General features: G+C 43.6%; 1 protein-coding gene across 1 annotated transcript in view; it reads right to left on the reverse strand.

The window, feature by feature from the left end:
* Window positions 1-374: 374 nt before the first annotated feature.
* The window catches only part of CIMAP2 (ciliary microtubule associated protein 2), a 114377-nt gene continuing 91312 nt past the window's right edge, over window positions 375-23439 (reverse strand). Inside the window, exons 9-10 of the mRNA XM_085602536.1 lie at window positions 19823-19953; window positions 375-788 (exon numbers count right to left, since the gene is read on the reverse strand). Coding sequence (XP_085458662.1) covers window positions 641-788; window positions 19823-19953 — 279 coding nt within the window. The 3' untranslated portion in view covers window positions 375-640. The remainder of the gene's footprint in view (window positions 789-19822; window positions 19954-23439) is intronic.

Consider the following 23439-nt stretch of genomic DNA (forward strand, 5'->3'; position numbering starts at 1 on the left):
GCTTACAGTGCTTTTTCACGCATAACGTGTGGGAATTGCAGGCCTGTAATATCACTGATTTCTGTATCGCGATTTGGGGCTTCGCAACTTTTTTCACATTCGTGTTTCGCAATTTTTCGGCGCCGCGTTAATTTTTACATGGTCATTTGGTGCGTTATCGTGAGACTATCGCATGGTGCCACCGGGTTGGGAACACAACGTTAACACGGTGATATTTTCCCGTGATAGACTATGATGTGCAAAGTTGCGTTAAGCTAATTTTGCGATAATCATCACACATTATTGAGAATATCCCCCACAGTGTTTTGCAAGTACAATTGCCCATCCCCCATAGCCAAAGCCAACCAAAAATTGTCAGACATCTTGGTGTTTAATCCAACCATTTTATTGGAATCAGCTTCTGCGTTCATGCACGTATCAAACGTTTCTATCATTCTGATTGAACCAGAGAATGTTCCTTCAAGTTGTGTGTCCAGGCAGAGTCTTTCAGACGGTGATTAACATTTCTCTGCCGTGAAACATGATCAACAGTCCAAACGACCATAAAAATGTGTCCAGAAAATGGAGGAAATGAGAATGAAACATAAACTATCTGAGGAATTGTTCTATATTTGACCTTGAACATTACACAGTAGCGCCCTTAGTTCGCCGAAAATTCTATTGAAGGGCTGGTTGTGAGTGCTGCAGGAGTAGGTTGAATGGCCGGTGGTGGTGGTAAAGGTGACGCAGAAATTGCTTCTGGAGATCCCTTCTTTCTTCTTGAAATGTTGGTTGCTTTGGTACGCTCTCTTTAAAGGAAAAAAAAATGAATTAGTTTAAGAAGTACAAATTGCAAGTAATGTGATTCTTCATTGAAAACCAACTCTCTAGCTTTTTCAATGCTTGTTTTGTTCTGTCAAGGTTTTCATACAGCTTTGTTGCTGAGGCTGCCGCTGGGGCCTCGACAATATAATAAAAAGGAAACATTGGCTAAAAGTAAAACTTATTTTTCTTTAGACGTTACAAACTTCTATAGACATCCCTGTCACTTAAGAGCATTACATTGTGTTGGGATGATCTCCTTATGAAAGAGCAGAATGCTCTCACTCACAATGGAATTAGGCAATGGCTGAAGTGGTCTTACCTATTCCCTCGTGCTGTATGCTGTAGCGAGTGGAAATAAAGTATGATTGACAAAGAAACAGACCAATGGATGAGGAACTAAAGTATAGATACAAGTCATTGATGGAATGCTTGAATCAATCTCAGCCACTGGTAATTGCTCATAGCCTATCGTTATTTTGCACACCACACCACCTGTGTTTGGACTCAACCATATGCAAATCAGTTTTGCCCCTGCTCCAATAGGAACCGTGCAGCCCAAACTGCCAGGCCAGGTCCAACCTGAGCCAGAACACAAGCTACCCAGGACCATTTTCACGCTTGTTGGGGCTAATCAGCCATAATTAGCTTAGATCCAGTGACACAGTGTGCACGGGACTCACATCTGGGCATACCTGACCCACTCAGATTGACACACTAAAGTATACAAACACTGAACATGGTTTTTTCAATTAATTATCACTTAAATGATCAGCCTTCCAGTCAGAGTGAGGATGTATTTTGAGCATTAAGTTAATTATAATAAACCCTAGATTTTTGTTTAGTCAAGAATTTGCATTACTACCTGGCTCAGGCAATCACCGTTACTACCTCAATTCAGGAAGGACCTCAAGACCTGGCTCTTCAACTGATCCATAGTGCTTTTGATGGCCCAGCAGCCCAATCCCCCTCAGCGCCTTGAAACCCTCACGGGTGCGTAGTCATGCTCTACAAGCCACTGATTGGTTGACTTACAAGGGCACCCTTTTGTTTTTGTTTTATTTACCAATCTGAGAAAGATCAGTAAATTAAAAATAAGGAACATGAACTACCGTTTTAAAATAGAGCTTTTTAAAAAAATACATATAATGGATGAAAAGCTGGCAGGAGTGGGCGGGGTAAAGCAACAAGGTGGTAAAGCAACATGGCAGGTGGGAAGAAGCAACAAGTGAGAGAAAACGAGTGAAGGAGAGCAGTGTCGATTATGAAGCGTGGGGGGCAGAAGCACTAGGACTATAAAGCAACACAAGTGTGGGTGATGGAAGAGAAGCACATGGGCAGAGAGAGTGAACACCTTACACAAGTCATGCCGAACGTGGTTGGGGAGAAGCATGCAAGAAGAGACAGCTGTAAAACATGCACTCTTAACCACGGGCTCAACATAGTCTCCTACGCCGACTACACCCGGCTGATTCTCTCCCTCACCAACAAACCCACAGTCGCCAAGAACAACTTTCACGACAGGATACGGACTGTCGCTGCCTGGATGAAGAACAGCGGCCTCAAGCTCAACTTAGAGTAGACCAAAGTCCTCTTCATGGGCTCCATCCATTCAACCTGGGACAAGTCCTGTTGGCCCGTGGCACTTGGGACCTCCCTCACACTCGCAGACCATGTGCGGAACCTCGACATCATCCTGTACTCCTCGCTCACCATGAACTGCCAGATAAACGCGATCTCATCATCCTGCTTCCACACTCTACATCTGCTTCGAAAGATCTTCAAATGGATCCCCACCGAGTCCAGAAAGACGCTCACCCATGCACTCGCCAGCAACAGAATCGACTACGGCAATGAACTCTATGCCGGCATCACCCAGAAACTCATCAAGAACGCCTCCGCCAGACTCACTCAACATCCTCCATGGCAGCCAAATCATAAGCCACCTCAGAGACCTCCACTGGCTCCCAGTCAACAAAAGAATCACCTTCAATCTCCTCACACATGCCTACAAAGCCCAACACAATGCTGAACCTGCGTACCTCAACCACACCTCATATTCCACGTACCCACCAGACCTCTGCTCTGCCCGACTGGCTCTGGCCCTGGCAACCATCCCACGTATCCGCAAGACCACAGGCGGAGCAAGATCCTTCTCCAACCTCACAGCGAAGACCTGGAACACCATGCCGTTCCCTTCCTTACATCAGAGGAGATCCATGGTCCTTTTTAATAATGATAAAGTTGAAGCCCAGCATCTTAGTGCTCAATTGCTATCCTCAAGCCTTTGGAGAGAGTACAACAATAGGGCTCGAAGTTCCTCCCACTTCTGGTTTTTCATGTCTTTCTCACCAGATATCTCCTTTACTGGTTTAGGAAGCCCATAGAAGAGGGGGGCTGAATCTCGCATTCCTCAGCAACTTTCAGAGAGTGCATTGTCAGGGGTTGGTTGGAATGTTTCTCCACTCATACGTCCGGGGGAGCTGAGAAATGGAAGTGTCCATTTCTGTGCCTGCGGCAGAAACATGGCTGATGTGGTCCTCTTTCATCCTCTACTGCAAATTTCATGTGGGTGAATGGAGAAAGTGATATATTTGGCTTCTCATGTTTGATTTGTTTATGTGAAACTAATGATCATTTAATACTTATTTGCATGTCCCACGTGGTGTTTTCATTGCCAGGTGTTTGGGCATAGGTTTGTGGTTAAATAAATCTTCAGGATGTAACAAAGAGGAATTAGGAGTGGCCTCAGCCGGTAATTGTTTGATTACTTATCAGTGATCTTCATTACTCTGGGGCCATCTTCTTCATTATGTGTCTTTAAAGCCTCACTTTCTGTTGCCATTTGCTGACAAGCAGGCAGAGGCGTAGCTAGAGCTTGTGACACCCAGGGCTATCCCTCAGATTGCCGCCCCTGGGGATAGGGGTGCTGGGGAAAAAGGAGGGCGAGACACGTAGTATCGCTGCTAATAGTTACCTCGATCATGCAAGTTACATGCACATACATGACACGGTCCAAGGCTGCACAGTTGAATACACCGGTGACAGGCAGTACAAAGGAGACCACACACACTGCATGATCTATCTAGGGACTCAGAAAAACTGCATGTGACATCCATCAGAGAGCTGTGTGAACAATTACAACACGAAAGGAGTGCATACCACATATCAGCCCTACAAGAAGTTAAAAATTTTGAAATCCTGTTTTATGCTGTGAAAATTGAGAAATCTCAATTTTATGCTGTCTGAAAAATTTCTCAGGGTAAGTTTCTCTTTGCCTTCCTTACGAGTTTGCATTAAATTCTGCTATGTGCGGTAACTCCGGTAACCACACTTATTGGGCTTATGAGTTTTGGAATGAAAACCATGTTCCCTTGATAAATGCTTTCAGGTCAAACCTACTGGTATCTATCAGGGGAAACCTGGAAGATGGCATTTAGGTGCAGCAAGCAGCAAGATCTGGAAGTTAGTCCTCATTACTGGGGGAATAACCACTCGTAATGAAGGGTATAGCAACAACAAAACAACAACAACAACAAAAACTATTCAAAGTCCTTCCCTTCTATCCCTCCACTATCCTTTTTCAATTCAAATAACAGACTAACATGTCCACTACTCAAAAAATTTCCTATTTCACTATACTAATTCACCACTAATCCTTTATGGGTTCTGGAGTAGCATGCTACTCGCCGAAAAAGCACATTAACACTATTTTGTGGGCGGCGGCCGCGCAGCACTGGTGGCCCGTTAGAGGGCACAGTGAGGAAGGCCTCCTGCTCGCGACCTGTGAGACCCAGGCTGCCCAGGGCAGCAAGGTCAGGCCTGGCGCCGGCGGCCCGGAATAGCCCTCCGCAGCCCTTTTGGGGGCAGAGCCAGGGAGTTCCCTTTTATACCAGAAGACAAGGCGAGAGCCAGCAAATTAACCGGCTGGGCAGATTCCCGCTCCCCCACTGCATGTCTTTTCTACTCCCGCCATTGTGTGTGCCACTCAGCGATGTGGGGAGCCCAAAGTAAGTTGTTTCCTTTTTTAATGTTGTTTTCCCTCATTGTCGTCGGTCTGTCAACTCCCCTCACCCCGCCCCCTACCCCAACATGTGGAAAGGAAGCGGCCTATGGACTCTGGCCCCCAGTGATTAACAAACAGAAACAAAATACAGCAGCCCCGTCAATTCATGTCTGTGGGGAGCGGGGTGTCCCACATCTCCGATACATGGATGGTGTAGCATTGTGCTGGCTCCTCCCTTCACATGATTGCAGCAGGAAACGCGGAATCATCTTTCTAAGATGTCTTACTCATATATAACATTAGTTCAGTGCAAAGTTATTACAAACCCTGCATAATAGGGCTTACATCCTCTGTGTGTGTGTGTCTGTGTGTGGTGTGTGTTTGTGTGTGTGTTTGTGTGTGTGTGTGTGTCAGTGTGTGTTTTGTGCGTGTCTGTGTGGGGTGTGTGCCTATGTGTGTGGTGTGTGTGTGTGTGGTGTGTGTCTGCGTGTGGGTGTCTGTGTGGTGTGTGTGGTGTGTGTGTGGGTCTCTGTGTGTTTTTTTCCAGAGCCCCAGGACAGCGCATCCTTGTTATCCAGTCATGTCTATGAACAGTTCAAGTGACTAGCAAACGTTTATTAGTTATTTAAAAGCATAAATATGTAAAAAGCGTGCATCTAACATATTTACAAAATTTAAAAAGCGGTGTAAGAACAACATTGCATTTCCGGCTAACAGAAATATCCCAGTTAGAAAAGCCAATGGCGCATTTCAAGATTAAAAAAAGTTACAAATCACAGCCAGAGAACTTGCCCATGCAGATGTATTCTGTTTGAAGAGAGCTTGGGGGGGAGGGGGGGTACCCGTTGGTCTGGGTGCACAGTCACATCATGAATTCTCAATGATCTTAATTAAGTCTGTGGGGAAGTGGTGCAGTGGAGCAGAAACGGTGCTTCCGTTGCGGGAATTTTTATGTGATCAGGTGCCTGCTATCGGTGGAAGAATCTGTAAAATGACACCCTATCCTGCTAATCCTATGAAAGTAGTAAGCGTGTTAACCACCCATTGTCATAAGTGACGCCTTCATCCAATCTTGGCTTTTTAGCCAAGACCACTTTGCTTCTGTGGATCCTAGAACACCAGAAAGCAAAGTGCTGTTGGTCACAAAAGCAGGACTTGATGAAGGTGTCCCTGATATCAAAGGGTCACTTGAAGATATGAAGTACTGCGTCCCTCCTTTCCCATAATGCTTTGTGGCTCTTAAACTGAACTGTACCACTAGCAAGTAGTATGATCCGTCACCAGTTTTGAAGCCTGCATCTCTGCAGTGATTTGAAGAAGAACAATTCAAGGGAAAAAAGGTCTAGGCTAGGTCTGGGCATAGGGGCATTGGTCTTTACTCAGTTTTAACCGAATTGGGCCCCCACGAGAAGCCAAAACTCTACTCCTGCCATGGCTTCTTACCTTAGTTCAGCCTGCCTCAACCTGAGATACAATGTCACACTACAGCACAGAAGGACATTGCCAACTGGGCACTGGGGAGGTCTGTGAGGTCCATATTGTTCTGTGAATAATAATGGGGTTTAAGTCATTTTCCCGTGTGTTTCTAACTGCTTCCCATGCACACATGAGGATTTTTGCTTTTATTTGCCGATATCCTTTCAATTTTTTCGGGCTCCTCCTGTGAACCCCTTGGCTTCTGTTTTCTTGCATTATCAGTATTTGCTCTCTGTGGTTTGGAACAAAGCTGCAACATATCTTAGAGGAGGCTGAGGTGCAGGACCTCATATATCTAACAACTTTAACCTAAAGTCTTGTTTAACCCAGAAGGTGGGCCAGATGTGGTTGATTTCATGTAGCTTCAATATTGCCTTTGACACACTGATATGGACCTACCTTCTTTGTGGAGGTCGGGAGTTTGGAAGAATGGGTTTAAATTTGGTTGCATGGTTTCACCTTGCCTGGTTGCTTGAGGGTGTTGATGGTACTTTTGCAATTATTTTTTGTATTGTATTGTAATTTCATTTGTATAGTACTCACTATCCATAACGAGGCATCGAAGCGCTTTTTCAGTGAGTGGAACGCTACTCCGGAACCCATAAATGATTAGTGGTGAATTAGTATAGTGAAAATCTGAAAGTAATTTGAGTGGTGTATATGTTAGTCAGTTATTTGGATTGAGAAGGATTGAGAAGGATAGTGGAGGGATAGAAGAAGGAAAAAAGTTTGCATTTATATAGCGCTTGCTACCCTTGATGGGGTGTTAAAGCGCTTTTTTGGCGAGTGGCATGTTACTTCGGAACCCAGAAAGGAATAGTGGTGAATTAATATAGTGAAAATATGAAAGTAAGGTGAGGGGTGAATATGTTAGTCAGATTATGTGGATTGAGAAGGATGGTGGAGGTATGGAGAAGGGAAAAAAGGTTTGCATTTATATAGAACTTGCTACCTCTGATGGGGGGGTTGAAGTGTTTTTCGGCGAGTAGCACTATACTGTGGAACCCATACAGTGTTAGTGGTGAATTAGTATAATGAAATATGCAAGTAATTTTTAATAATTTGAGTGGTCGATATGTTAGTCAATTATTTGGATTAAGAAGGATACCGAAGGGGTAGAAGAGGTAAAAAGGTTTGCATTTATATAGCGCTTGCTAGCCCGTTGAGGTGTTAATGTGCTTTATCGGCGAGTAGCATGCTACTCTGGAACCCATAAAGGATTAGTGGTGAATTAGTATAGTGAAATAGGAAATTTTTTGAGTAGTGGACATGTTAGTCTGTTATTTGGATTGAAAAAGGATAGTGGAGGGATAGAAGGGAAGGATTTTGAATAGTTTTTTTGCTGTTGTTGTTTTGTTGTTGCTATACCCTTCATTACGAGTGGTTATTCCCCCAGTAATGAGGACTAACTTCAGGATCTTGCTGCTTACTGCACCTAAATGCCATCTTCCGGTTTTCCCCTGATAGATATCAGTAGGTTTGACCTGAAAGCATTTATCAAGGGAACATGGTTTTCATTCCAAAACTCATAAGCCCAATAAGTGTGGTTACCGGAGTTACCGCACATAGCAGAATTTAATGCAAACTCGTAAGGAAGGCAAAGAGAAACTTACCCTGAGAAATTTTTCAGACAGCATAAAATTGAGATTTCTCAATTTTCACAGCATAAAACAGGATTTCAAAAATTTTAACTTCTTGTAGGGCTGATATGTGGTATGCACTCCTTTCGTGTTGTAATTGTTCACACAGCTCTCTGATGGATGTCACATGCAGTTTTTCTGAGTCCCTAGATAGATCATGCAGTGTGTGTGGTCTCCTTTGTACTGCCTGTCACCGGTGTATTCAACTGTGCAGCCTTTGACCGTGTCATGTATGTGCATGTAACTTGCATGATCGAGGTAACTATTAGCAGCGATACTACACGTCTCTCGGACCTCTTTCAAGTGCTCGCCATCCATTTTCCCCAGCACCCCTCCCCCCAGGGGCGTCAATCTGAGGGATAGCCCCGGGCGCCACAAGCTCTAGCTACGCCTCTGCACCTAGGGCGGACCGCCCTCCCCCCCCCCCCAGCTACGCCACTGCAAGCTAGTATCTTGGAACTTTCTTGCTCGGGGACTCATTTTAGAATGATGGAACTAGCGAAAAAGCGCCAAGGGTCAGTTGGATGTCGCTGTGGATGAGGTGCCTTCGATAAAACTCACCTCTGACCTCACATTTGCACCTGCGGGTTCCTTGGATTCAGGGTCCACACATTTTCCCAAACACTTCTGGTGTTGATTACTTGCTGTATACAGGAGTGGGGGGAACATTGAGCCCTTTAGTAGAACCCTCCGTTTAGGGTTTTGGGGAGGAAATTGGTACTAGAGGACAGGCCTTCAATTTTATGAAATTTAAAGAGGTGTTTATTAGGGAGGTGGGTCTCGGATAACCTAAAGATTTAAGGAATTGGATAAGGAAGATTGTTCAAAGAGTAAACAACGACTATATGTAAGTAACCCAACCAATGCTTCTCATCAATCCATCCATTCATTGGAGCACATCATTTTTTTATACCAATTATTAGATAACATTCAGTTCTGGAAATGTTGGTCAATACATAAAGTACCATGAATAGAATGAAGAGAAGCATAGTGGGCCCGATTCACAGAACTAACTTAAGACAAAATCCTAAACTTACTACCCTTTTGGTATTTACAGAAGGCACTTACTCATTTTGGTATTCACAGAAGGCACTTACTGATTTCGGTAGTCACAGAAGTTAGGAGTTCTAAGTTTAGGACTCCTAAATGCCTTCTGTGAATACCAAAAGTCTTAAAGTTAGGATTTTTCTCATTTTAGGTGTAGTAAAGTTAGGACTCCTAACTTTAGGACTCCTAAATGCCTTCTGTGAATACCGAAAGTCTTAAAGTTAGGATTTTTCTCAGTTTAGGAGTAGTAAAGTTAGGACTCCTAACTTTAGGACTCCTAAATGTCTTCTGTGAATACCGAAAGTCTTAAAGTTAGGATTTTTCGCAGTTTAGGAGTCCTAAAGTTAGGAGTCCTAACTTTACTACTCCTAAACTGAGAAAAATCCTAACTTTAAGACTTTAGGTATTTACAGAAGGCATTTAGGAGTCCTAAAGTTAGGACTCCTAATTTCTGTGAATACTGAAATGAGTAAGTGCCTTCTGTGAATACCAAAATGAGTAAGTGCCTTCTGTGAATACCAAAATGGTAGTAAGTTTAGGATTTTGTCTTAAGTTAGTTCTGTGAATCAGGCCCCTTATTCTTAATGTTCCTATCTACTGTAGGCCTTGGGATAGTGGTAGTTATTACAAGAAGAGCATTCCAGTGCTTTTCAATGACAACTGTGACTTCTGCAGGGAAATATGTGACAAAAGACAAACTGTTGTTGATGTCTCTTGGAATTTTAAATTTGGGGGGGTATTTATCATCCTTCTACAACACTTTGTCAAATGCCACAAACTCAGAGTCCTATTTAGCTCGTGGAAATTTGAACGGAACCCATATCTCGCTCGCATGAAATTCATATTTTATAAGGATGTAAATGTGGACACCTTAATTAGCAAATTAGATATGGAGTTGCTACTGTTAAATTGTGGGCTTAAGATACCTCAACAAATCAGTATTCCATGGTACTTCCTTTTATCTCCCACACTCTCACAATATGTATTGTGACACAAGATGATATGTTATCCAAAGCTGGTGCCTCGTTTGTTTTATTTTCTTCAGCAGCCCTTTATGGATGCATGTGTTATTGCTACATGGAAAAAGAATTTGACCAAGGACTCACAGACACATCTTGTCAGGCCCTTTCAATCTCTATCTTTACTACACACGCCACACTCTCTTTCAGCCGTGTTCTTGCTGTCTCACCTCTTTCATAATAAATTTGTCTTTTTTGTCCCACATTTCTGCAAGGGTGTTTATGCCCTGCATTCTCACCCCTTATGAAAAACATACTTAAATCAATAGTTCAGGACTGGCTTGACAGCTATAACTGTCTGCCATCCTTATGTAATCTCAAAAAAGAATAATACTTAAATTAATGATAGATAGATAGATAGATAGATAGATAGATAGATAGATAGATAGATAGATAGATAGACAGACAGACAGACAGACAGACAGACAGACAGACAGACAGACAGACAGACAGACAGACAGACAGACAGACAGACAGACAGACAGATAGATAGATAGATAGATAGATAGATAGATAGATAGATAGATAGATAGATAGATAGATAGATAGATAGATAGATAGATAGATAGATAGATAGATAGATAGATAGATAGATAGATAGATAGATAGATAGATAGATAGATAGATAGATAGCAGGGCTTTGGATCACCCTTCTTCAGTCATTGCTCACTTTGAGTGTCTATCGCATGTTGGAACAGCCTTTGAAATATATAGTAGTGGGTCAGCGATCTTCAGTGGGGGAGCTTTGTTGCCAATGTCATTGCCAATGTCATTCACATTTGGCTAACCCATTTGGTGTCTAGGGTGTCGCCAAATGCGATGCAGCGTGCGCAACGAAATTCGTTTTATAAATTTTTTACGTAACTTACCTGAACTCGGCCGTATGCCGCATTTTGCAACCCCCCACCCTGCCCCTCCTCTGCTCCACGTCACCGCCCCGGTAAAACGCCCTACACGGGCCGTCACTGCAACTGACACAGAGCTGCAGGCACTGGGGAAAAGCAAAGCCATTTCATTTGTTAAGAGCCCCCGTGTTCTGATCTTCTCACCATGATTTGGGGATGAGTGAGATGATCTCTGAGGGGCATATTTATCAAAACGTCATGCAGCGCAGCAAGCCACCTTGCTGTGTGACTGGAAAAAGGGCAAGAATGCACTGTATTTAACATAATATGGCGCATTCCTGTCCTTTTCCTGCACTGGCGCACAATGTGCTGCCTAGCGCGAATGCAGGCACCATTGTGCAAGGGTACCTGCATTGTAAACAAAATTATTTTTGTGCAGGAAGGGACACTTTCGTGCACAAAAATAGTCCCCTGAGGCATGCTCCTCTTCTGCAGCACACATAGAAAGAGGAAATAACAAGGATAAATAAAGATATTTCTCCTCGTTACGCCTCCCCTGGGGATGTGTAGCATTTTGATGCACTCCCAGGTATACCGGTAATGGCAAATATGGGAATGCGCCAAAATCCATGGGTGGATAGTGGGAACACCCATGCTCCGAGCCATGGAACGCCTCCCTGGGGCAGAGTAATGTGTTACGTTACTCAAGATTTATCAAGCCACTCATGGCCATATCAAGCCACTCATGGCCACGCAAGGTGGCCTTGCGTGACTTGATAAATCTTACTTAAGAGTTGCGTTGCTCTTGCGCCCTGTTATGTGGCGCAATGGCGATGCAATTCTTTAATAAAAATGCCCCTGAATGTTTCAATTACCTACCAGTAATTTTATTGCTATCAGTCATTCTTAATCGCTCCAGTCTTTACTTTTGTGGAGCCTGTCTCCTCTAAAAGACCACTTCTCATTTAATTTTTCTACTAAAAAGACAAAGGAATAAGACCCACTAAATATAGTGCTCATCCTCCCTCGCACAAATCCTGTCATATGACCTGAAATGCCACCACAAGATGAAGAAAGCCTCAGAGTAATAAAACTACTGGTAAGTAATTGGAACATTAGCTCATTGTCTACTTCCTCGCCACAGTCCATACTTTTGAGGCATACCCAAGTTTATTATTTTGGGTTACACAAACAGAAAGAAACCAAAAATATATATTTGGTTACAGCATAGCAAACAGTTCAGGTACTTTTGTTCCAAATCCCCACAACCTTCAGTACCACATATTCTGTAATGATTCACAAAAGTAGAAGGAAGAACCTGTGTTGCTGCTCCACCAATTTCCAAAATGGAAACCCCTTGGACTTCAGTCCAGGATGCAGATATGCTTCCGGTCGACCTTACTTATACCCTTCTTGGACAAGGTAAACTCTTTTCTGAATAGCAGGTACCAATAAAAAAAATACCTATCTAGTTAAAGGTGATATTGATGGTTTCATGCCTTTCCTGGCAGTACCAAAAAAAACAAATTTGCAATCAGAAAAATATAATTTCCATGTAAATTAGAACTGATCACTTAACGCCAAAGTTTGAAGTGCATTATCTTTCTAAGTAACTGGATCAGGTACAAACTCTTGATGGGTTGTTTCCTGCTGTAAATGGCATTGTGAGCTGGCTTTATAAAAGAAAGAGGTATCCAATCAGTGGTGGCTCCTCCGCTAAGGCGGAGGAGCGTCGCCCCACTGCTCAAAAGGAAAAAAATGATAATATCATTTCATTTTTCCAATTGCAGTCTGTGGCGGGGCAGGGTGGGGTGAGGCGGGGCTGGCCAGAGCAGGGGGAGGGTTGGTGTGCACTCCTTAAGTGAGCATAAACTGTTTGGCTGGCCCTCTTGGTTCCAACCAAACAGTTCTTGAGAACTTTGAATGATCCCCAACAGGCTGCATTACACAGCCTGGTGAAAAACATGCACAGGCTCCCTGTTCCCATCTGAGCGCCGAACCACGGTGTTCAGACCAATCACAATGCTGCATTGCAGTGTTGTGATTGGGTCAGGAAAGGCTGTGTGCCCGGGTGCTTCCTGCTGCCGGCCCGGATAAGAAGAAGGAAGGGGAAATGTTTCGGCCGGCTGTTGCAGGTCAGGTAAGTCTCTTTTCTTTTTATTTCATTCCTCTCATCCCCCCCCCCCCCCCCCAGCACCCCACGCTCCACCACCCCCCGTCCGGTAGCAGTCACTCCTGGATCCAATTTAGGAATAAGCCTATCAGAATAAACTCTCAAGTAGTGAGGACTGCAGGTTAAAGCACCCTGCTCCCCCAACCTTTGAGCAGATTATATTGCTACCAGGAAAAAAACTTTCCCGGTCACATGTTGGAAAGGAATGGACTGCAAAGGCTCAAAATTGTCTTTTTGAATCGAATCCAACATCTGAGAACATTCACTTCCGAATTGCCCACTCCTACCAAGGGTTCTCGGAAAGCTTTATTGGCTGTCCATTGAAATTTTTAGTGTTGCTACTGTTAATCCTGTGGTGAAATTCTCTTGAAGGAAATCCAAACACCTTACTTCACTACAGGAGACAGGATCACAACTATTCCAGGAACATCATTATTTAAATGAAGACCAAGCACGAGCATACGCTCAAAGTGTAGAAGGTCTCCCTGAAGATTGCATCACAACTTTCCAATACAAGCCTTTTCTTTGCAATCCTAACCTTTCAACCTTTAAGCTGCCAACCTCAGCTGAGATTGAGCCTCCTCAGTTATTATTGGAGACAGTAGTAGAGAATGGAAAAAGGAAGAATCTATTCCTGGCCCCTCCCCATTTGCCTCAGAAAAGGGAACCAGGACGGGCCGAGCCAAAAAGGTGCAAAGTAGGAAATGCATAGAACAGTTTCCTCAGCAAGAAGCGAGTGCTTTGTTTTCTTGGGGCTCTTGGCCCTAGACCTGGGCTTGGAGCATGCTGCGAGTTTGCCTGAGCCCCAAGTGTGGGCTCCTGTTGCAGAGGAGCACGTGGAGCGCTTCTTTTTTTCTCTGTGCCCTGAAGTACGGTGCCCCCCTCACCAGAAGAGCGGGGTATGTGCTTTCCACTTTATTTCCTGAGCCAAAAAAGTGGGCTCAATCCCCCACGTATGGCGGGCGCAGTGTGTTCGCGCCGTGAGGAGAGGGCAAGCCTGGTTGGGGGCGGGGCTCCCACGAGGAAGAAAGAAGCAACCGGAAGCCAGGCAGAGGCTGAGCCTGGTTGTAGGCAGGGCCCGAAAGCAAGAGGAAGCGAAGCATCGTGGGCTCCCATTAGCTGTGACCTGCCGGAGGCGTAGTGCGGGCTCAGGAGCCTCACGGGCCATGTGAAACCGCCACGGTGAAGAGCAATGGCGAGAGTAAGGGCAGAGTAGCCAGCCCGGGTCACCTCACATGAAGCGCCAGACTTCGGCGCAGCCGCCAGTACCAGTGCGGTTTTCCCTCCAAGGAAGAGAGGAGGCGCCTCAGGCAAGTGGGAGTTCACGGGGACTCGCTTTTGGGTAGAGGAGGGCTCCCGCGTTGTGGGGGCAGTGCGGGTGACTCCCTCCTGTGCTTACATATAACGGGCAGCAGGAGAGGTCTCCCATGTATTTGGTGCCAGCAGCTACACCACGAAGAATCACAGCAGCTGCTGCTTGTGTGCCCTGTTAGGGTCTTCCTCTTGCCCCTGTGGCCATCGCGGTGTGGGCCCAAAATGGGCCCCCTCCACAGTTATCTTGGCAGCTGCACCATGGGTCTGTGGGCAGCTGCCTCTCACTGTTGGGGGCAATTTGGCCCAAAGGAATTGTTGCCTCTTGCAGGAGAATTCACGGTGATGGGGGAGCTCCTAATGTGAGCACTGCATAGGCCCCTCATAGCTGGTCACTGAGGTGCCCTATACGCTTATTTATAGCAAAGGCAGCATATGCTCCTTGATGTTCTCGCCCTGGGCATGATGGGCTTATGATGTGTGCACTGCTGCGAGTGTTTACTAGGGTGCATTATGGAGGATTTGTGTTTATGCATAATGTGCTATGCTATGTACCGTTATTATGTTTATGCCTAATGCTAAGTGCAATCCTACCAGTAGTAACTGGTCGCCCTAACTGTATTGTTTAGGACAGTGGCCTGATTGCCAAGTGATTTATGTAATCCCCGTGAAGTCATGACCAGTGTCTAGTGGCACAGTGGAATATATGTGACCGGGATCTAATGTGTTTTTATTGATAATACAAAGGATATTTTTATATAACCCTGTGTGGAATTTCTTTGTGGTGTGCCTAGTGTGTCACTGGTGAGTGAATGTGTTGTGCAAACGCTTTACACATTGCCTCTGGGATAAGCTTGATTGCTCTGCCAAACTACCAAGGGGTGAGCAGGGGTTATCTTTAGCGTGTAACTCCCTTGTCCTGACTAGAGCAATGGGTTCTGCCTGGCTTAGGTGCATACCCTAGGCAACCAGAAACCCCATGTCAATTGCCGGGACCTATTGGCAATCTTTGCGAGCAAAGCCCATAGGTTATGCCACTCCATAACACATGGCTAAAAGACAATAACATTGACAATGCTAATAGTTCTTGAATTGCCGGGACCTATTGGCTTTGCCAATGCTTGTTTAATATTGCAGCCTTTTCAGATGTGTCAGCCCTCCAGTCTCTCAACCACATCTGTCACCTGGCCAAAATTACTCTTCTGGCAGCCACAGATGATGCCTTCAAACCATCACAAAATACGGCTGATATCAATCTGGACTTTTGCTCCTTACTGGTTAGCAGACCGGAAAAATGTCACTTTTTGCAATTCTCAAAATCTTTCCCCTACGATTCTGTTATATAGAGTGAATAGCCCCCTGATCTCATAGCTGAATAGTCTTTTTCAGAGCTCCTTCTGTATTTATGTCCACAGCCTCAGGACAAGAGTTTTTAGAACTCCTGACAAAGTAGTAATTCAAAGTCATATTAATAGGTGTGTGGTATCGCACCAGCCTTTACAGAGTCAGGTAATATTAAGTCTCCATCTTCTAATAGATAAAGCTTCTGCATGAATCTAGGAATAGAAAGATAGTCAAGGTCCTTCAACTCTCTCAAAATCAAGGATTTGTCTATTTCATGCAAAGGCGGAGCTGGCCCAGGTTGCTTAGTACACTGAGGTAAAAGACTTGAAGAATTCACCGCTTCAATCTCTACCAAAGGAAAGGGCAAATGATTTCTTACCTGAGCCAAAATCTCCTTCACTTCCCTCTCTTCGCAATTATTTCCCCTTTGATGAGGAGAGACACGGAATACCTTTGCGCGCAATTCCTTTGCGCGCGCTGCATCGCAAAATGCGATGCAGCGCACGCAACGAAATTAGTTTTATTTATTTAAATGTGTACTTACCTCCGTTCATCCATATTCCGGTGTTTACATTTCCCCACCCTGAAAGCCCCCGCCCCGCCTCACTGCCCCACCGAACTCCCTCCACTGACCGCTACTGTAATTAACTAATAACAATTAACAATAAAATTAATAACCATCAAATAAAAATGTATTCACTCAATTAACACTATAAAAGAACTTTAAAAAAATTATATAAAACATAAACATTTTCAATAAAAAATAAATTACTTCTCACCCTACTTACCTATCAACCCTCAACCCACTCCTAAAAAAACGACACAATTAACATATTAACAAATTAATTATTAATACTTAATATCAAATTAATAACTAATGAATAACTTATTTTCAACACAATTAACATATTTACCAATAGATTAATTATTATTAATCAATTTATAATTAATTATTAATTATTTACCACAATTAACAATATAAATTATTAAATATTATTTCATTTAAATTAAATTACTTCCCACCCTATTCCCCTATAAACCCACAACCCGTTACAGAATAAAATTACGCAAAAATGTATTAACATATAATTAATTAATTCAAAAAATTCTTAATTAATATATTATAATTAAATTACTTCCCACCCTATTCCCCTATAAATCCACAACCCGCTACAGAGCTAAAATACGCAAAAATAAATTAACATAAAATTAATTACTTTTAAAAAATTCAAACATACATTACAAAAATAATATATACTTTTAACACATACTAACATTTAAAACACAAGAAAATTCGATATTTAACAATTATATTATGACTGACAATATTACTAACTTCGATATTATGACGATATTTCTTACCTGCGTATCGATATTCTGAACCACTATATTTTTGACAGTCGATATTCTGTCCTCTGAATATTTAAAACTCGATATTCTGTCCTCTCGAAATTTTGAATTCGATATTTAGACTGTTTACCGTCCTTGTGAATATGGTGCAGCCTTGCTTTTCTGAAGTGACGGAGAGAGGCGTTAAGTCAAGAAGGCTAACGCCTCTCTCAGCCACTTCCTTGTGAATATCCCCCTTTGTCATTTACAATGTTAATAGCTCTAACTTTCATGAATGCGAGACCGATTGCATTGCAAATGCTTGTTTTTCCTCCTCTTAGCTCTGTCAGCAGCAAGAGCCTCCTGTACCGCTTCTGGCACCATCGTCTCAACATAAGGGCTAATATGGATGTACCGTACCCCTCCTTGAACATGGTTTAGTTTCTCCAAGCAGTTTATTGGCTAGCCGCAAAGTGGCGCTATAACATAAAACATGCTTGAAGCAGGCCCCTGTGCTATTCACCCTCGTACAACCCAGCTTGGATTACCTGCTGCCGTCCTCCTGGAGTCAGATGAAGTTTGCCTGACACTGGTAACTGAGGAGATTGCCCCACCTTGCTTCAGGAAACCGCTTTCTCGGACAGCAGCACGACTCGACCATGATTCAGCACATGGTCTGTTGTAACAGAACTTGGATCTGGCATAGCGTAATATGGTGGCCCAGCAGTGGTGGTGTGTGTACTGCTGAGTGGAAGTATGAGTTCCTGCAGTCAGTCTGTGCATGGCTGATTATGTATGTCCGGCCCTGTGTGCAGGTGTGTGTGTAATTTTATTTTTTCAGCTCAAACGGTGCATGTAGTTTTTGTGCATTGTTGGGCTGACCTTAGTTTTTTTGCATTTTTTTCCACTTTTCTTTTATACCCTACACCTTTAGGAACTGTTACCACCTACTTTTAACATGGAGGTGTAAGGTGGTATTTTCCACTGAGTTTCAATGACCTCTCATATATTTAATTGGGTTTCATTTACCACAATTCTTTTGTGTGTGGTAATTATCTGATGTAGTAAATAGTGCGTGTGCTAAATTCACAAGCTCTACAGACGATTAAAATTGAATAAGATATGCAGTTTTACCTCCTGATCAGACGGGTTGGTGAATTCATGGCCTCTTTGGAATTCAGTAATTACCACAATAGCTGACTACCGGTTGATGCCATGACCATTTTTACCATAATACTGAAACTGAGCTGTGTGGATTACACTTTGCTCATCCTTGAATGTTTACTCAGTTTTGTTGTCTGTCCAGCACATGCACAAACTCCACTCTGTTCACTTTACACTGAGCACTGCACCACCTCCACTACATTGTCAAACAACCAATGGTGATAAAATATAACCAAATGAATAGTTAGTTCTTGACATTTGTAGACTGTTATTTTGGAATATATTAACATTTGTATCTATATGTTGTCATCTAACTAGGGGCTAAACAGAAAGACTAGCAATTAATGCAAATCAAACCTTGATAACCATTGTTTCTCTTATAGTGCAAATAGAAACGGCAGGCTTAAAACAATACAACGAGAAACGTTGGGAGACGTGGCAGACTATGTGAGTGATCGACAACATTATCTTCAGAATGCCAATTTTGTTCCCCATAAGCGCAGTGGTTCTGCTGCACAGATCAGATCAGAGGAAAAGAATAATTTATCAGATCCAGATGAAACGTAGATGATGATGCCACTCCAGCATCAACAGGGACGGACAGAGGTGAAGCTTCTGAGGCCTGGGTTACCTCTCGTTTCACTCACTCCTGGTGCCACGTGCATTGAGGAGCTCACTCATCATAACTGTATCTCAGTATCTAAACAGTGTCTTCATTTCCTCCCTGAAGCATTGTTTTCGTTATTAAATAATTAATTTAGTTTTGTTTTTACTGTTTCTTTTTTAAAGGAAACTGACCCAGATCATTACAAAAAGTCAGGGTTCCTTTCACATGTCCAGAGGAGCCGGCCAGTACTCGTGAAGGAGTGGGATCAGTTCCTAATTTGAGCCGGTGGTTGCCGGTGGGGCCACCGACACTTATTTTCCTTATCAGACAAAATTATTGAAAGCAAGAGAGGGAAAAACACATGAAGTAGAAATACAGAAAAAAGTCCCAACTGGGAGAAAGCAGGATCCTGCAAGAGTGAGATAAAGGGGAAGGGAGGGTCTGTTAGTGGGAGGCATGAGGTAAACTGAAGACTACGCAGCCCTGGTATTCAGTGCACTGCCTTAGAGCAGCACCAGCCGCAGACTTCTCGGTACAGCTTTGGCCGCTGGTACTTATACTTTTAAATATGAAGCACCAAGTGGGATCACTTTTAAGTGGATTATTGGATTGTCGGTGTGTGATTGACTGTGCACAGTTTGTCATGACTCCCCACATACACAGACGCAATAGTACATTTTTTGTATTGTTTTAGAAAATGTTTTAACGTGAAACCTCGTGCTTTAATTGCCTTAATATTAGGAGTACTTGACAGTTTTACAACATTGGCACCACTGCTTTCTTAAGCCTAAGCCTGTAAAATTGCATCTAATGTTCCATCCATCCTTGCTCTCATTAGTCAACCACTCACACGTGCACTCACCTAACCCTGCCCTGCGCTCACTTGTTCATTCATTCTTTCACCCGTGCACTCACTCATCCCTGATGACTCATTTTCACATTCACCCACTCACCCATGCAAATTATTCATTCATTGAATGAGCACTTTATACAATGACTGGCCATGCCTGTCGGCTCTGCCAATGCTTGTTTTATAGAGCAAATGGGAGTTCCTACTTACTGCAAGTGTCTGTCACGCACTGCATTGTCCAAGTACCGTCCCGTTGTGCCCAGGAAAGCTGACCTGTAGGTGGTGCTGGTTTCCCCGTGTTGTTTCACAGTGATGTCATAACGGCCAACACCAACTGGATTCTGGAATGATTTGCACGAAGGGGTTTAAACACAGCGTGTTATCACAACGTTTTAAAGCAATCTTCAATCAGTGATACCAGAAAAGAGTTCATCTTTGTAATTAATAAAGAGAAAAAAATCACAGCACATGTAAGAACTGTAGATCCTTAAGAACGTGGTCCAAAAAGGTGGGATTTAAAATAGCAATATTAGCACAGCTCCCCACCACTCACTTATTTGGGAAACCTCATTTTCCACTCTCCATTAATTCTGTACCCCACTATTTCAGGCTCTGGTAGTTCTCTCTCTGGGGCATGTTTGTTTTCAAAGATGCATGTTTGGCCTGATTATTTTAAATATACAAGTTACAACTATTGTTTGAAAACATGTAAATCACATGTGCCTACTGAGGTGAAGATCCATGTCAGATAGCCTGGATACCTGCTGACTGTGCACATGAGATGCATATATCCAGCGATGAGATGCATACTTTGGACAGCATTAGGGTAAATGATTCCAGCGGTTACTGGGTTGGAAGTGCACAGTATAGGACTGGGATGGAATAAAGAGCATGCATGTTTGCCAAACTGGAGGTGGGGGGACAGAGGTTTTAGCTCAGGGGTATTCAGAGGCTGTATTTATGCCAGTTTTTGTGGATACGCACCATGTAACTGAATTCCATTCAGGTCCATTGGATGTAAACGTATCCATAAGTGCATACATGCATCAAGAAATGCATAAATAAATATCCGGAAAATCTGGCATGGATCCAGCCCTTCTGGATCTAGATGAGGTCTGGCAAAATTCTCTGTTGGAATCTAAGAGGAGAAAAAGCAGTTCACAAAAACCCTGCCCTGTGCCCTGATTGCAATTAGAATGTTCAGGTTTTGTTTACTTTTCACAAAGAAAAGGCGAATTAAACAAGGGGTGATGGTAAAGCTGAGCAGAGCTGTTTGGGGCAGTCATTCTCTGAATGCACTGTTATGCTCAGAAACTAATTACTGGGGTGGGAGGGAGAGTTAAGCATATAGGGGCAGGTTGAGCACACCCTGGCCCCCAGGCCCATGTGGGGGGATCCGCAGGGACCCCTGCCTCAGTAAGTAGAATTTTAAAAAGCGGATGTTCTCACTGGCATTGAGGTACCACAGTGGGACTCCGTGTGGACCCCCCCAATGTGGTACCGTGATACCCTCGCATTGTGGTGGTGCCGAGGTACTACTGCCGTATCCAAAATATTAATATACAATCCAGTGTGCAGGGCACAGACTGCAGGCCCCGGGCGCAACCTCCTTTCCACGTGTGTGCTAAATAGTACATTTGCTTTTAAAAACGTGGTATTGGGCCACGAATATCTTCGCAGTCATGGCATAAATATATATATCTATAGCATGCTTCCTTGCTCAGGGTCAATATCTATAGCATGCTTCCTTGCTCAGGGTCAATATCTATAGCATGCTTCCTTGCTCAGGGTCAATATCTATAGCATGCTTCCTTGCTCAGGGTCAATTCTTTGGCATAGCTGGGCACTGCTTGGAACACCAGCAGCAAGCGCCTGAGCAGTTATCCCCCTGCTTGGGGCCAGGGAAGTTCAGAATGTAAGTGAACCCTTGGATTCAGAACTCATGACACCGGCTGCGTTGGAACTGCCGAGGGTTTTGTAACACTTTCAGATCTGTTTGTATGAACTTGTTTTTTTTGTTTGTTTTTTATAACTTGGCAGTATCTCTTCATTTTATATGAACAGTTGACAGCTGTGATTAGCTGCAGGCATGACACTGTGGAATGCATTGTATAAAGGACATGAACAGAATGATGTGGTTTCGTAATGATGTTTAAAGATTAAATGCAAGCAGTAGTAATAAATACAGAGATTAGTGAATTAAATGAATAGGCAGATTACCAGCTTTCTTCATCTATCATCTGGTGCAATAATACTCCATTATTTTGCAATCGAAGTAGTTAACCATAAGCCAAAATAGAATACAGATTAATAGGTTTGAACAATAACATGAATTCACTATCCAGGATTTATTGTTAATATCTGCGTCCTTTTTCCCTTGTTTGTGTCCAGGATGAGTTTTGTCTAAAACGTAAAGAAACATAAACAGATACACTGAGCCAACAGGGGTTTGGAGTCACGGAGTTGAACACTTTTTTAATGCGATAAAAAATAAAAGCAAAACTTTAGAAAACTGTGTTTGCAGAAAGTGGTGAAATATTCTGAAACAGAAGTTCTCTATGTACATATAGGTTTGAATCTCTAAGTAGCTGAAGCCCTGACCCAAGCTAATAATAACCCCTTAATAAGACCGGGGCAAGTGACCAAAGTTACATTTCTCAATGGCAAACTCTGCACAGCACAAATTGTGGGTCTCTTCTGTTCCAACACCCAAACGGCAATGTACAATGGTCACATGATTAAGGTGAGATCATTGTCGCCTATTACAAGTAGTGTCCTTTAAAATGGGGCATAACATGAGGATCGTGGTGCTGTGCTCACCAAAATCTGCACGGACCGGTTTTACCGAGCTTTCTTTCCTGGTGAAACTGCCGACATTTACCCACGGAAATCTGCGAGCCTTGTGGTAAACTGGCAACTACCACAACACTTGAGAATAAGTCTCCTGTGCAAACAGTATGGGGAGGGCTGGGGACAGAGGGGACACTCATAATGTGGGCCTAAAATAGGAAACACAAAACATTGCCCACATGATGACAACTCAGACGAAAGGACACCGGGTGTGTGGTTCGAGAGGCAGGGGCGTATCACAGGCACCCGCAGACCCCGCTGTGGGGGGGGGGTCAAGCTCCAAGGGTCCTGACGTGTCTTGGACGCAATGAGGACCGACACGATGGATACTTATTCAGAGCTTTATTCTTTACGTCTTGATGGTTCCCGGTCCCTACTCTAACTGCCTCTTCCCTTGATCACTCCTCCTCTTCCCCTCACCCCAGGACTCCGCCCACCCAACTACTAGACTGCTCATAACATTACATCTCCCCCTTTGTTAACAAAACTTGTTTGCTTTGTTCATAGCTCTTCAATCAACCATCTGGGCCATTGAAGGTCTCTTCTTGGTCGCAGGGACATGCCTTCCGACACAGTCTCATCGTTCACAGGGGTGTCCCGTTTCTGATCTCTGGGAGCCTGACCGGGTCTCTCACTTCGTTCGATCTCAGAAGCTGCAAGCCCCGGTGTGAGTGTCTCTCTCATGGTGGGAGTACATTTTTGAAAGTGAGACACATTTCGGGTGACGCGTCTGTTATCAGATTCGGCAGTAAGCATGGTGCCTTTCTGGCGAGTGATTGTGAGTGGTTCCGCTCTGAATCGACAATCAGTTTTCTTGTTTTGTTCTTGTTTAACCACAACACAGTCCCCTTCATGAAAGGAAAGAGATCTGGCTCTTCTGCTACCATCCGCATAAGATTTCATTCTCGCTTTTCCGGCGCGATCAGCAGCCACCACTTCTCGATGAACTCGAACTGGTGACACTGGTCTTAGGGCAC

This window comes from Triturus cristatus, chromosome 4_2 (genome assembly GCF_964204655.1).
Source record: "Triturus cristatus chromosome 4_2, aTriCri1.1, whole genome shotgun sequence".
NCBI lineage: Eukaryota > Metazoa > Chordata > Amphibia > Caudata > Salamandridae > Triturus > Triturus cristatus.